The sequence below is a fragment of the Oxyura jamaicensis genome, chromosome 11, assembly GCF_011077185.1.
Source record: "Oxyura jamaicensis isolate SHBP4307 breed ruddy duck chromosome 11, BPBGC_Ojam_1.0, whole genome shotgun sequence".
NCBI classification, from domain to species: domain Eukaryota; kingdom Metazoa; phylum Chordata; class Aves; order Anseriformes; family Anatidae; genus Oxyura; species Oxyura jamaicensis.
In genome coordinates this window covers 2,974,638-2,990,837 of record NC_048903.1, presented here as the reverse complement: position 1 = coordinate 2,990,837, position 16,200 = coordinate 2,974,638, and the positions used below count along the sequence as shown (strand labels likewise).

The window sequence follows — 16,200 nt, the reverse complement described above, 5'->3', positions numbered from 1 at the left end:
GGGACTTACCACTGTATCTCAGGTTTAGTTTTAGAAGTCCTTGTATGCTTCAAAAAATTACTTCTTTTCTGGGTCACAGCCTATCCTATGCAAGTTGTTTCTAACTTCATCCAACAGCTGAATTTTCTGTCATTTTAAGCCATGTGCAGTGAATGGTTATAACCATACCACTGTGTATCTTGAACACTTGCACAGTAAAGCTCATCTGTCCCACTGCTCAAAAAGTCTTACATACTGTGGTGTCACTGTTTTCCCTAACACCTGCTTAGCCTGCAGGCCTGCAAAAATGATGGCACTGAATCCATCTGCTTTTATTGATAGATCCTTTGGTTACTTTGATGATAAAATAAGGAACTCATTCTTACAGAAGTTTAGCCACAAACAGGTAACTCCTGCTTCAAAAATTGCTCTTAAAGGTAATGAAAAGCAGCAGACTGCCCTGAATTGTCTGATTGACAATTGATACATTTCACCTGTTTGTTAGTGGCAGTAGAATCTCCTTGGCCAGAAAAGCTGTGTCTTTTAAATGAAGTTCATTTGATGTCAAGTTTGCCTGGAAAAGCTATGACTCTGCAAACCATACACTTGGATCAGGAATTTAAGAGTAGTTTCCTTGTTCACATTTCTGTGTAGAAAATAAATTGAAAGTCAAAGTTTTTGCTGTTGGAAAGTCTGTTTCTGCATTGGACAAATGAAATAATCCATTCTGATGGCTTGTGCTATTCCTCCTTTCAGTAGCTCAACCCCTTTTGAGTTTTCAGAATATATATTTTTTTAATATGGAATTCAAAAAGAATGTAATATCCCATATTATAACACTGATATTTGTTTGTAGTGGAGGATCTCATGACTTCATCAAAGAATATATGGACATTGAGACCTTCCGGAAAGCAACAGATGCCTCATCTGTAATGATAGCTCGTGCTGCCATGTGGAACCCATCCATTTTCAGAAAAGAAGGTCCTTTCCCCTTGAAGGAAGTCATGCAAGATTACATCAAATACGTATGGTGTTATTTTTCTTTTTAAAAAATATTTTACTTGTAATTAACATTGTTTAGAATTTATTCCAAATCTTACCATGGTATCTTAACTCCTCTTATTTTCAGAGGCATAGTCTCTGGTGATATCTTAACATACTGCATATGATGCAAGTCTTGCAAGTGAACTGCTTCTTTTGTTTTGTTTAGTTCAGTAAAAAACAACAACAACAACAAACAGAAAACAGAAATCACTCAGAAAACAATGTTTCCTAATGGTTATTTTCTTACATACCATGCCTTTTAACCTGTTTTGGGGGGGAACAGTTAGGAGGTTTACATCTAAAAATGTCTAGAAATTTGAAAAGCCAATGATAGGTAGGGCAACTCTCTCGATGCTGTTAGTACAATTAATATTGAACAGAAAAATGAAGGGGTATTAAATACTCCGTTGCTGTTAGATTCATTTTTAGAAGTTAATTGCCTATCACAAATACTGTCAGGAATGTTTAGCAACTGGGAAGCAAAGGTAATGATTTGCCAAACTAATGATGTATTGTAGTATTATAGCTCCATTAATTGAGTCATCTATCATGCAAAGTTGCTGGATCATTCAAAATAGAGTGCTTTTAGTAGCAAAGCAGGAAATAAATTGAAAATCTGTGGATTTGATCATGTCATCAATTCATTTTTTTCTGAAGATTTGGACTGTCATTAACCAGTTACTTATTAAAAATACTATTTCACTAGTCAAATCTGTTAACTCTTCACTTGTTTCTTCATAAGTGTATCAATAAGTTGAATTTCTTTTTGTGAGAACATGCCAAAAATAATCAAGTTATACTCATGTTAAGTTATCTTGAATTGAGAAAACTCGACACTGTGCTTTGCATTTCAGAAATAGTTTTGAAATTCATCAAGAGTAATGAGGATTACACAAGATAAATTTGTTTGGTGTGTTCTGATATATTTTGTCTTTCTCCTTCAGGCAGTGAGATACGATAATCATTATACCAACACGAAATACTGTTTGTGTCAGATGTTAAGAGAACAATTAGAAACTACTCAGGGCAAGAAGCTGCATGCTGCACAGTCCACACAGGAAATCTGGTAAGCGTGTACTTCTGAAATAGGAATGGTCTCTGTCAGACTTGCAAACCAGTTCAGTCTGTAGCACTGTCTGGCATTTAGACCCTCAGAAAAAGTTGGGAAAAAAACAAAAACAAAAAAGTTACTAAAATGTGGAGCAGTACAGTAGCCCTTTCCAAGTTTCCTCCATGCTCAGGTGTTAAAACTTTAATCATAAAACTGTCGATATGTTTGACATACTAATGTGAGAGGTAGATCACTGAGTGATAGGTATTTATCCAATGTCTGCATGAACTAATTCAGAAAAAAAAAAAAAAAAAAAAACTTTTCTGTTTTCCAGAGGTAGTTTGGAGGTTAACAGGTTGGAACTTCTGAGATTTTTATAAACTTTTCCTGTGCAAGTGGGGTTTTTAATATTGATGGGATTTTTATGGCAAGATGTATATTTTAAAGGACCACTTAGAGATGATCTCAAAGCGATATATGAAGGTAGCCTGTATGACACTTGCATATATTTTTCTCATACGTGAAATACCAGAACTGAATATGACAACCTTTTTGAGGAAGTATAGTAGCTTTATTGAAGTTCTTCAACTTAGACCCCTGAAATGATCTGAATGAAATTTCTGCAATGGGGAGGCAAAAAAGGAAGAAGGGAAAAATTGTGAGAAACAATAAAATAGATGTTAAATTCACACAGAATGGAGGGGAATTCAAATTTGGACCCACTCAAACTGAACGAAGCAGAGGTCTGAGCTTGCCTATGTCATATCCACGTTGCATGCCACAATTGTTCTGCTGACTGAAGGAGGGAAAGTCTTTTGGTTTTTATAAAATACAGTCTGAGACTGTTTATCTTCCACGTATGAAACTGGAAAGAAATGTTGAAAGCTTGAAATATTTTGCAAATTGAATTATTGTTGTCTATTGAGACCTAATCAACATTCTGTTTGCATTTAAAATGAATGTAAATGTTTGCAGTCCTTTTGTCTGTTTACTGTGATTTACCAACTCTATAAACACTGCTGCCCACAAATGTTACATATAAAAGGAGCTAGCCTCTGTTAATCATAAAGGAGCAGTGGAATGAGTAAACAACACTTAAATTTTGCAAGATATTTTTCACTTCTGCAATTAAGTAGTTGAACAATTTTTTAGCATAGTAACTTGCTGTCTTTTTGTGTATAGTTTTCTAATTCGGTTAGAAGAAATGTAATATAGATTGAAACTATCTTTGACAACTTCAAATACATCATAGTCAAAAGGGTGGTGGTGTTCTCTACTGCATTAACGGTAATGCATATTATGTAAAGAAAAGAAATTATAAAGTAAGAGTTGAGCCTTTAAACAGGTAATTAGAAGAGGTACAGTTTATGCACATAAATACTTGATGGAGGTCTGGGGTAAAGTTTTTGGTTTTATGTGCTATGCCTAGCGATGCTTTAGGGGTTTCCAAAGTTGAACACAAGCATTTTTGTACACGGGATGCATTACCATGTTCAAAATTGGCTTAAGTAGCGCTGACTGCATAAGAGAGGGGCAGAAGAGAGTGCCTCTTAGAAATCGGCTTTATCAGTTTTCATCTGCAGACTCAAAGCCTTCTAACCACTATTTTAAAAAGTCTGTTTAACCTCCAGATAGAAGAATAACTTTCAGTTATTTAAGATTAGCCTATAGGTTGCCAGACAAAAATGTTACTTAACAGTGCTGCCTCGTGGTAGGGATAGTATGTTACAGCCAATTGAGATTTTAATCTCAGTACTGAACTCGAGAGAAAGGCTGCTGCATTTCAGATCAGTGTTTGCGTAACAATACATAATGAGCTACCTTCTCTTATAAGCATCATTCAGCATTATTCAGCTTCAACACTTTTCCATTGAGAGCACTGGCGATGGTCTAGTGAACAGAATTCATTTTATTGTTGAACAGGCTCGTGCCAATGCGTACTCTCATAACTTTCAGCAATTAAGTTTGCCAGTGCTGTGGGTTATGTTGCTCTCTTTGGAAAACAAGGAGTATCAGTTTTTCAGAGTATATGGAGCCTGCCATGGACGTAAAATTGAAAATGATTTGAGGCACTTGCCATTGACTTATATCCTAGTTTCCTCCCTTGCATTGGGACTTGCAAATAATACTCAAATTGAGCTAATAACTTGAATGGACATTGCAGGACTTGTATTTCTTATGATTCTGCCTGAGCTTTCAGATTGCAAATATGTAATGCTGGAAATGACAGTGTTCTACTTGTAGCTCAAGTATGTCTTAGGAGACATGAAGAAGAAACAATATAATGTCACTGTACAGAATATAGCTGTACTTCCATGCAATTCTCTGTACACATATACTTTATTTAAATACCACTGGTTTGTATACTCTGTCATAATGGGGTACAAAAGGTAAGCTGATCTCCAGTATAAAATAATTTTGTTTCAATAGCGAAGCTTTTGAAATGGCTGATTTCTATGAAGAAACAACAGCTATTTTCGAAGCAAAGAAAACATCTCTAGAAACTAAGACACAAGATGAAGACGACCAGATAGAAGATCCAGATGTAATAAAAATGGCTGTTAGGTTTGACAAGTAAGTATGCAAATTTATTTTATTCAACTGTTTTGCATCTGTAAATAAAAACTATGAATTTAGCAATGTTTCGTAGTTTCTAGAAAATAACAATTTGCATAACAGCATGTACTGAGTGCATTTTTATGAAGCAATTAGTGTACATCGTTACATAATCACTAGCATCACCATTCTTCAGGTATTCCTTGAGAAATCAATTCATGGGGTTATGTACAACATTGTTTTAAGTAATTTTTGACTATAATCTGAAGTGTATAGAATTGCTGTTACTTTACATGTTATACCCACCTGGCTATTAAGTCTATCAAGCAGCTCAAGAAGAGTACTATATAAAGTGCTCCTCAAATCCAGTCATAATGCATTAATAGTTACAGGGTATATTACATGGCTCCCTTAGGACAGAATACAGTGTTTTACTGTATTTCTTCTGCCAAGTACAAGGAGCAAGTACTTTGATATCAGTAACTGAATCGATGCCTACGTTTGCTACAATTATTTATTTGATGACTGTACTGTCTCGTAACAGAAGCAGCCTCTGTTCTTTATTTTAATGTTTTGTTGTAATGTTTGTAATGTTTTAATATTTTGTTGTTGCTTATAATAAACAGTGTCAAACTGTATTTCTATTCTGTATTGTAGATTTAATTAGAATTTCCTTTCTGGTCACTGTTTTTTCTCCTGTATTTTTACAGGATGTGAATGTTTAAGAAGAATAGTTAATAGAAGAGTTTAGGGTTTATTTTAGGTGCTAGGTCAGACATATTACTTCAACTCTCTAATAAGGAAGTGGTATTTTTCTCATAATTTGAGCTGTAAAAGTAAACCACAAAGAATAACATGCTGAAGCAATATAATGACTAGCCCTTATTTTGTTGAATTATTGAGCTGTCTGTTTTAAAATAGATTTGTTTAGTAAGTAAACTCTAGGCACAGTTGTTGACCGTGAATTTTTTTCTGTCTAGGCGAGAATATCCACCACAGATTACTCCAAAAATGTATCTTCTGGAATGGTGTAGGAAAGAAAAGCATCCTCAGCCTGTTTATGAAACTGTGAGTCAATCAAAAGAACCTTTTCAGCCCTCTTCCTTGTCTATAAAGTTGTTATTTTAAGACTCGGGGTAGTAAGAAATTAGCTTTCCCGTGTGACATAACTCTTGAGTAAGCTGCTTCAGAAATGGTAATACATACATACACACACAAACATATATATATATATATATATATATATATATATATGTAAGTAGCTTATTTTATTATAAAAAAGTGAAAGCCAGACCTTCAGTCCAGTTTCAAATGAGTTGTGAAAGAAGTTTCTGTAATTACAGCTTGTTACACAGGAGTCCCTGTCCAAGTGTCTTTAACTTCTGTGAAGTAAAGAATTTGGTTTCAGAACGTTTTCTTCTGTTGTTGGATGCTGTTATAGGTAGGAACTAGACTGTATAGTTGCTTGGTTGGTTTGTTTGTTTTTTATTTGTTTGTTTTTCTTGTAAAGCAAAAGTGTTTGCAGTTTGGACAACTTTTTTTTTATATATATTCTAAACATACAAGATTAATTTTTTAGTTTGAATTACAGTAATTTTAAAGGCATTACTTAATGTGGTCTTAAGAGTAATAATGAACCTTGACAACCTTTGTTGTATAAATGACATGACTGTTTTTGACACATCCCTCCCTTTTAATTCTTTATCTCCAGGTTCAAAGACCACTGGATAGACTGTTCTGTTCAGTTGTGACAGTAGCTGACCAAAAATACAGATCAACTCTGTGGTAAGTCATCCTTAATGTTTTTTGTAGCTGTATTGTAACTGTTCTGAAACATTGCTTAAAATTTGCAATGAAAGTGTACTCTAGTTCACAGCTGTGACATTAGTAGAAGTCAGCTAAACAATGCCTCCTAAAGCTACCTGTAGGAAAAAAAATCTGAAAATTGAATGTGACGAGCGAGTAAGCTCAAATAAACCATTACTGATTTTAATTCACCTATTACGTTAGTCCACAATTCTAGTGGAAGAGGAGCACGTAGGTGACCCAATTTAATTGTGCCTATGAAGAGAGCAGTGACAAACCAAGGGTGGCAAAGGGGGCATTTGGAGGAGGCAATGTCTTCAGCCACTACAGCAGATCCATTTTCAGTAATAAGTCAGGATTAGGTGTCCATATACAGCGAAGTAGAAGAAAGTTCAGTGGCATCTCAGAGATCATGGTTGATCAACAGTAACATCCAGTGCTGATCTAAAGTTTCATGACAGTATTTTACGCTGTCGTCTATTAATACTGGAGTTGACTTCAGGCATTTACACCTAAGTTGAACTGGATTTAAATGCAAAGTTAGAGCTCTAACATTGGACATACTAAGGAGGATAAATGCACACAGCCATTACTGGTGTTTCCAGGATTCCTGTTCAGAGACTTTAGGAAGCTAAGCTCAGATAATGTGAAATGTTGAGAAGAAAACATTTTCAAATATTGAATTTGAATTTCACAAATGTGTAACCTGCAGACAGTCCCTCGTGGAATTGACAGAAGTTTTTTTTATTATGGAACAGTTCCTGCTTATGTCAGCGTCAGTGAGTGAACTTGTATGCCTACCAGAGATACTTGGGCTTGAGTGTCTTTTCAGAAAGTGATCCTTCAGTACTCAGTTTTGTTTAGTGATCATATTTGCAAAAGTCAACTTATCTGAGGATTACAACCACTTGGGCCAAACACGTGTTGACTTCATATATTTGAAATGAAGAGTATTCGAGACACAAGACCTGGTGTAGTATTCCTAGAAAACCTATTACTATCAGCAGTGAGAAATCAACATTGACACCTAGCAAGATTCAAATTCTTCTGCTGGAGCTGATCTATTTTTTCTTCTGCTGTGAGATGACTACAGATACTGTTTATTTCATGATGTTGCATCAGAGACAGGAAATTAATTGTGTTTTGGGAGTGTAGAGACTTCAGTTTCTACTTTTACCTGTGCTCTGTCTGCTTGCTCTTCAGGGACAAGTCAAAGAAACTAGCAGAACAGGCTGCAGCTATTGTCTGTCTGAGAACACTGGGTGTCCCAGAGGGAAAGCTGTGTGAGGGAGAAAACCACCTGATAAACAAACGCAAGAGGGAAGACCTGGAGCACTTGAATAACAGAGACCATGGAAAAGATCTTGCTGAGCCTTCCCATAAAAAAGCTAATTTTACTGAAGAAACTTCTGACATGAATGTGCCTCAGATGCCACGGTAGCATGGAGATCAGAGGTTTCAGGCAGCATCACAGAAGCTACAAATAAGCTCCTGATTGTGTATCTTGGTGTACACGTTTCGTCTGGATTCTCTGAGACGGATAAATTCCCCAGGTGTGAAAGATGCCAGTAAGATGTTTACTATTCACCACTCACTGTCCCTGTGGTGCCTTTCAGACTGGATAAATTAGCAGTTTGATTTTAGAGAACATTGAGAATATTATCCCAAACAATAAATTTTTTTAATATCAGATGCTTTCAAGGCTGTCTTGTAGTTGATTTTATTATTTGCTCATTTATTTTAAGAAGTCTGTGGTGTGCTGGTAGGAGATTTCTGAATGTATCGGCCATAAGAAGGTTGGTTCATTATGGAACTATGTATTTAAAAAGAAAAACTCATGTTGGAAAATACTAGTAGCTAAGTAGACATGGTTTTGACAAATGAGTTTCATGCATGACTTGAGGCTTTCCTGGTCTTAGGTATTACAATTGTCTTTTCAGTAAGAAATTGGAGCCTAGTAGCTGTGAATTATTTGATTGAAGGCACTTTGAGCTGTTTTGTTCTTTTGAACTTGGAAGTACTAGTAAGCATCTATTATTATTTGCAGTATGGGCATTCAAATATGGCCTTGTATGTTCTTGAAATGTGACCTACTTTGCCTCAGTATTTAGCTGTTGATGATACTGGTGGTCTTAATCAAAAGCACGTTTGTTTTTTTTTTTAATTTATTGTAATCTTCAGATTGTTAGTACTGGTCTGAAAGCAAAATTACAGGGATACCATGCCATGATCTCTGGAGTATTGTGCATAAGTAACTTATAAAGTATAATTTATTTGGATGTAGTTCGATAGTCTACCTATTTAAAACTTTGAATCTTTTTCTCAGATGATGGCATCAGCATTAAATCATTCTTCTATAATGGCAGAACAGTATCTCAGCAGATGATGTTCAGACTTTTAAAATATAAATGTATACCTACTTAATTTTAAATGACTACTGTTCAGATCATAAAGTAATTACTAGTAAATCTATACAGTCTAAGAAGAAAAGTTTTTCTTACTCATTTTGTATGCTGCAATAAATGCAGTGCAGTATACTTAAATTTGATACAGCTTTAGTGTTAGAAGTTTACTCTGAACCTGCAAAAGAATTTGCAGCGTTAAACAGAAATTTTACAAGTAGCCTTTTTCCTGGTGGAAGTGCTATCTTTTATCTTGCTCCTGTTCATGTTGTTAGGGGCCATCATAGAGGAAAGAGTCTTTTTTTTTTTTTTTTAGGTCCTGCTAGTGATGTGGCCTGCAAGTTCTCATAATATCATAGAACCACTGGATGTTTGAGCTTAGAATGGACGTTTGGAGATCATGTCCCATTCGACTCCATGTGGGCTTTAACTTTCCCAAGCTGTGCACATCACTGTGCTGAGACAGCATCTCTCTTTCTCCTGGGACACCCGATCTTGCTTTCACCTTTTGTTCTTCCCATGTATATTTAATTTTGACTTAAAATCCTAGTCAGAGCACATATTTATGGCAAGAGATCGGTTAACTCCAGTTGTGAATGTGTAAGGTTTGATTTTATGTTGAACAGCTACGCAGATTTCTGCAGTTCTGCTGTCAAAAAATCACATGTAACTATATCTGGAAGAACTATAGTTGGAGAAAGATGCCTAAATAGAGGTTGTATGAAAATACTGTACCTCAAAAAAGTTTTATTAATTATCTTATATTCCAGAACACATGCCTTGTTTTGGCTGATGGAGAGAATTGAATAATACTGAGTTTATATTCATTTATAAGCTGGAAAAAATGTTACATCAATTTAGGACTGCAAAGTGTATGTATTGTATTTTTGTTAAAACAAATCGAAGTTTCTGGAGGTTGTTTCTGTTTCTTAGTAAGAATATGTCTTCAAATCCTAATTTAAATTATTGCATGGTCTGAAATGCTTACATTTATTCCTCATCATTTGTTGTAATAGTTTTATATGTTGATGAGGTGGTCTGTTGTAGTTCTGGATGACCACAACTAGGCCAAACAGCATGTGAAAATGGGAGTGAGAGTCACTCTGTCGGAATGAGCGCTCTACGCTAAATATAGAAGCGCTGTAAATTCTGGCAATCGGCTCGAAAGCATAGCGTATGTTTGACATCCTTGACCCATGTCAAAAGGGAAACTTGCAATTGTGTGTACCTGCACACATGAGAGTGAAAACATTTTTGCTTAAGGTTTGTTTTCTGTTACATGCCTTCATTCTGAACTGTATTGCAACTAATGTGTGACTTTGTGCCATTGTTCATTTCAACCTCATTAGTTCCACAGTAAGTAGAATTTGTATTTAACATGTGTATTCCTTCCCAAGTATTGGTTTTAAAGTAATTCAGCACAATGCTTTCCTTCTAGAGACTGTTCCGTTCACATTAATTTTAAAGAGCAAACTGCTCTGATGACTTTATAGGACAGTTTCTCCTGTGCCTCTTTTCTGCTGTACCTCTCATAAACAGAAGGTGGCAGATTTTATTGCTCTTCTCCAGGAAAATCTGCTGACTTCTGCAAGATTTGCCGGTGCAGCCATTGCACTTCTGCATTCTTGCATAGGGTGGCAATTGAGACCACAGTTGGTTTGGAGGTTGTTTAGCTTCACTTGTCAGAAATACTTTTATTTTCCCACTTTTAATATGGCACGAATGTGATATGTGGTCAATACGAACTGAAGCTGTGCTTTAAGTATTTAGTGGAAAAAAAATCCTATTAATCCTATGGAATTCAGTGAAGCAACCTTTCATTTCTATCAAAAAAAAGCCTTTTTTACAAGGCTACAGCAAGTAGGCAGGAGAGTAGTTGTCTTTGGTTCTTGGTATTGATGCTGCAGGAACTGTTCCTAATACCTGCCAAAGGTGATCTGTGCGCATAGGGAGCACTGTGATGCCCCCCCGATAGCCTACATGTATTCTGCTTATTAAAGCATGAATGGGAATGCAAAGATACGTTTATTAGCCTTTTAGCATGGATGCGCTCAGTGTGGGCTACCTCTTGGGGCCTTGCTGGTTGGAATGCTTTTTGGAATGTCCCAGGCTCTGAGCCCAACCCCGCCCTGGAATGTGAGGTTAAATGCTGGCGGTACAAATCCAGAGTTTGAATATCAAAATCCTAGAGTTCCCCAGTGCTGCAATTTCAGAAAGCTGGCAAGTGAACCACATGTCAGCTCAGCTGCTCTCTGATTCAAAGAGTAGGCATGCCTTGGGTTGCTGGGGGAGGAGGGAGGATGTTTTTTGTTTTGTTTTGGTTTTTACTTACCCGTTATGACCTGCAGAAGGGCATGCTTTTCAAAGACATTAACTGGCAAGATCACAGGAGGTCCCAAACAGGTGCTAGCTTGAAAAAAAGCCTTCATTCACACGGGTGTTTTATCGCCACTTCTTTAACCAAACCTACAAGCTCAACATACGTGGGAGCTGTTGCCGTATTAACCAGGAGCCTGCTGATTCTTGGACTCAGAGTCAAGAAGCTGTCGATGCGATGGCCCACAAGGCTTAAGTTTCCATCTGTCCAGAGTGCAGGAGGCCGGCATTGCAGACTTTTACTCTGAGTCTGATGACAAAGCTGATGAAAAACATTAAAAGCAACGTGCAAGGCCTTTGGTGAGGAGGGAGTGCCTTGTGCATTGTTAAACAGCAGTTGTCTAGGTCAGTTGAGGAGAAGAACTGATGAGCTCCAGAGGGAGCCTAGTCCAGTATCCCCACTCGGAGTATTAACCTCAGTGTTTTTATGAGGGGAGGCTTGAAAGAATACATGTGTTTGTGGTGTTCGCTTAGCTCCCAAATGAAATTCTGTTGCAGGAGTTAATGGGAATCTGCCTGTTAAATAGCTATTAGATAAATAAATAAATACTTTTCCCTTGTCCCGGCATGGTGGGAGAGGCTCTGGTTTCCTTTTTTAGAAAGTTCTTGTCTGACAGATATCCTCTTGTGAGAGTTTACAAAGCGCTGCAGTGCAAAGCTGACATTTTACCCATTTTGATTTAATTTTTCCTCGGTGGTCTCCATATATTGAATACTTCAGTTTGTACATGTGTGTAATATGAAAAATGGGCTTCCTGCTTAAGTGCCTTTAAAAAATACTGCTTGCTTTGGTGATTGCAACTGAACTAGTTCTAACTGTGAAAAAGGATTTTTGGTTAGTGTTCTGTGGGGACAGAACTGCGATTTGAGAACTGATCTGCTATCTGTACTTTTTATACAATTTTAAAACAACGTAAAATTTTACCTCTCCTGTGAAGGTTCTTTGTTGATTGTGAAGTTACCTATGAGACTAGGAGACTGCACGTCACACGTGGCTGTATGCTTGCTGTGCACAGGTGTTAGCAGGGACTGTTAGAATGCTGCCGTAGGTCTGTATCTGAAACTTCTTAAACTGATAAAATGGTTTCCCCCACTGGCACCTGAGAAAAGCCAGGGTTACAAAGATATTAAACTAAAAGCTAATACCTTCTTACCTTTTTGTAGTGTTGGAAAATATTCTCCTTTTGACTTAGGGAAAAATAAGGCTCCCATCAAGCTTCCATGGCTCATGTGATCTGAATCAATGCGTGTTTATCTAGAAATTAACTACTGCAATTTTCTCTAAGTTTCTCAGGTAGCAAAGATGTGTATAACATTTAGTATTTTACTCTCGCTACCTGTCTGAATAATTATAGAAATGTAAAGTAAACTTCATAGCCATCTGTGTAACTGCTCTAGTTGCATACTCAGTACACATCCCAGGCAGCAAACAAAAGTTAAAATCATTGTTTTCTGCTCACTGTGCTGAAATAAAGCAAATCCTGGACACCAGACAGAATACAAGTAAACATGTCTGGGTACATGTACCTATACGAACCACAAAACCCATGAGATCTTGAGTATGTTAAAAACAATGTGGGACAGTTTCACTTCAGCAGTAGCATGCATTTATTTCCCCTATATGGCATACAGTGCTTTTTTTGCATTTTTCTTTTCAGAAGTTAACTGAACATTAAGCCTTCTGGTCATTAGGTGAGACGGAACGGCAGATCAAGTGTTCAATAGGTGCATCAGAATGACTGAACTTCAGAAGCTGGAATATTGAAATGTCAGGATTAAGCAGGTAAATCACTGTACAGTTAGACTGTGATGCTTGCCTGTCACATCTGTGACATGTAGTTCTTACTTACTGCCCTACTGCCCGGTGACATTTGCTTATTACAGCTAATAGCAGCTTTCTTGTTTTGCACTGCCTGAGCCTGGAAAGCAGTTGCAGGACTTACAGTGTTTTATAGTACTTAGGCTATAAAGATGCTGCATTATGAATACTAAATTAATAACAGATGTAATAAATTATCTTCTCTCCCATTAACTTTTATCAGTAGGCCAAATATTACAATGTAGACTCTAAAAATCAGGTGTAGTTTGCTGACTTGTACAGGTAACATACAAAGACTAGAGTGTGACCTTAGATGTGTGCACATCCTATAATGGCAGTGATGCACCAGGGGTGAAAGGATGAGTAGAGCAAAAAACCCAGCCCACCCCACCCAGCCCAGCAGCTCCCCTGAAACCAAACCAAACAACAAAAACTTTACTCACTGACATCTTACTGCACAGTAGTACTGCTTCAATATTTACCCATAGTTTCTGTCTTCAAAACCACTTTCCTTGTATTCATATTCAGTATTTAAGCTCTTTTGAGGGCACAGTGCAAAGATTCTCCACTCTCTGTTAGAAACATGCTGTGTAAAACATGATTTATTTCAAGTGATGCCCTATGTCACTGTTCTGTAGAAGCAAATGCAACTCGAAGTATGATGGAGGACAGTTTCCATTTCATGTCTTCTTGCAGAGAACCACAATGAAGACAAACAGATTTGTTCCACCCCCACTTGGTTATTTTTTTCATACATCTTAATTAAACAACAACAACAAAAAAAGTTAATTTAGATGAAAAGGAGATTTTCCAGAAAGGGTTGATGTATTTCCATGAAAGGAAGAGCTAACCTCATCCTGTTAAAAAACAACTTGTATTTTCACCTATCACAGCTAGATTGCCATTATGCTTACCATTTCCCTCTCAGCCTAGCCTGTGAATTCAGCGGATCACCTGGTCGGAGAGAACATTTCGCCCACACAGTTCACACTCTTCTCACTTCCCCTGTGCTTTAGAGCCCTACAGAACACTGTCATCATACTGACATCCTATATGGCCTGACAAGACAGAAAATAAATAATGATATTTGTGTGTGAATGCATGCACAAAAAGTGAACGCTCTCCTGTATACATTTTACAGTTTTTTGGGGAGCCACACCTTATCCTTAAGCCATGAAATCTTCCCCTCTGGCAAAATGACAGAGGTAACAAACACAGGATCTGTCCTGTTTTAGGACGTTCTAATCCTCTAATGATATCCTTACAAAATAGATACCTGGGGCCAGTGGAAAATAATTCTGTTCTAAGGCCAGAATCCACACCCAGGTCTGTAGTTTATTACTGCTGCTTGCAATGTGTTTTTTTTTTGTCAGGTGTATGTGGCCTTCTCTTATTCTCCTCTCTGTAATAAGTTGCCCTATGCAAGTCCTTGATAAAAGTGTCTGTGAGCAAATTGGAGGGATATATGCCTTAGTTTAGTATGCAAGAGTGTACCTGGTTTTGCACAGTTTTAGGACCCTTTTCCAAACAGACTCATAGAAAGCAGCTGGCTGTATTCCATCTCTCATTAGTAAGTTTGATTGGCTTTTCTGTAGCTGTGACTTAAACTCATTTTGACTAAATAAAGCTAGGCCTTTAGAGATTAAGTCTCCTGTACCTTTTTAACAGACTTTGGGATACTGACAAAAAGCTACTCTGGGTTCATTGAAATTACTGCTTACTCAGGTCAGTGTGGAGGTGGGAAGAGGGGGTCCTCCAATGTTAGCTCAGAACATTTGCTGGTGTCAGTTGTTTTTTCAGCCTCACTAAGGTGAAGTTAGCACCTGTAAATACATTTCTTTTTTCCACTTCATTGTTTCAAATCAGCATGTCAAGCTCAGCACTCCTTTTATCTGAACATAGTTACCTTGTTAATTCCCGTATTTCCATGACAAGCCTTTTTTGCATCATTGGGTGAAAATGGATTCTATATCCTACTGTTAAATTTGAGTTAACAGTACAGTACTGTACTGCTGTTGACTTCCATTCAAGAAGGTACTTAGCTGGGATGATGAACCCATACATCTGTTGTCTTCCTATCTTTGCTTGGCAATGATTGCTTCTGTAGAACAGATCACTAAGGAGTACAGATATCTCTTCCTTGACTTCTGCTGTGTACTGCCTGTAGCATTTGATTAGCGTCAGTGCTGATTGCCATGATGCTGCTTCCTCACACTGTGTCTGTGCGTAACCCTTCAGCAAGTGCAGATAGCAGATGGGCAGAGCAGGCAGCTGAGAGTGGTCACCACCTTTTTTGCTCCAACAAAATCTGCCACCAAATGTTACTCAACACCTGAAGTGCCTCTCTTGACAGGTAAAGACTGGCTAGGGCAGTGTCGTAGCGAGAATACTGAAGATGAATTATGAAAATGGAAGATGCAAACAGATAGGAAGCCTTTTGCTCTAACACCTGCACTTATAATACATAAGCAGACAGTAGGGATGTTTTAACTGAAGTGGAATGAGCTGCTGGTTACAGTCAAGTTCTTAGCATGAAACGTTCTGTTGACAACGTTAGCACAAAGATCAGTGGCAGAAGACAAACAGAGCAATTAAAATATTGTTGTAGTCCCTTCAAGTACTGTATCTGCAGATCAGGATTCAGAGTAAGTGATATTGGGGTTCTGTGGACTTTGTCCTGGTACTGTCTAAGATGCAACTGATCTCCTAAAAAAATTTAATCATTTTCATTTTTTGACAGTTCTTTGCAACTTAGCACAGACGTTAGTGAGATGAGAAGGTACAGACCAACTGGATGTGCAGTTGCTTCATAAGCTTCCTTGCGATTCTAGAAATGGAATTGGGAAATGTCTAGTGTATTTCTATCCACTACACTTCTACAGACTGCATACTGTTTTGTAGTCAAGTTCATAACCCCTGCACAGCTGGTAAAGGCTATCAAATGTATTCTGCTAATTATTTGTATAGGTTAGTCCATTAAAGAGCAATATGTAGTATTGAGCTCTGTCAGCAACTAGTCTGTGTATTACAAACACACCCACAGTATTTCATGAACTGCTGTAGTTTTACATAAAACTAGCACCAAGAGGATCTTCCTTGATAAGTGAGGAAGTTGCATGATCTGTCATTAGTTTCCTCCTAACGAGAAACAACTATCTTCAACCACA

At 37.3% G+C, this 16,200-nt stretch overlaps 1 protein-coding gene across 2 annotated transcripts in view; it reads left to right on the top strand.

Annotated features, from left to right (window-relative positions):
• The window catches only part of DUS2 (dihydrouridine synthase 2), a 29,392-nt gene extending 13,776 nt beyond the window's left edge, over nt 1-15,616 (top strand). For both annotated transcript variants that reach the window (XM_035337106.1, XM_035337105.1), the window contains exons 11-16: nt 836-1,004; nt 1,968-2,089; nt 4,505-4,648; nt 5,611-5,698; nt 6,342-6,415; nt 7,640-15,616. In XM_035337106.1, the coding sequence (XP_035192997.1) occupies nt 836-1,004; nt 1,968-2,089; nt 4,505-4,648; nt 5,611-5,698; nt 6,342-6,415; nt 7,640-7,877 (835 nt within the window). In that variant the 3' untranslated portion in view covers nt 7,878-15,616. The remainder of the gene's footprint in view (nt 1-835; nt 1,005-1,967; nt 2,090-4,504; nt 4,649-5,610; nt 5,699-6,341; nt 6,416-7,639) is intronic.
• Nucleotides 15,617-16,200: the final 584 nt, after the last annotated feature.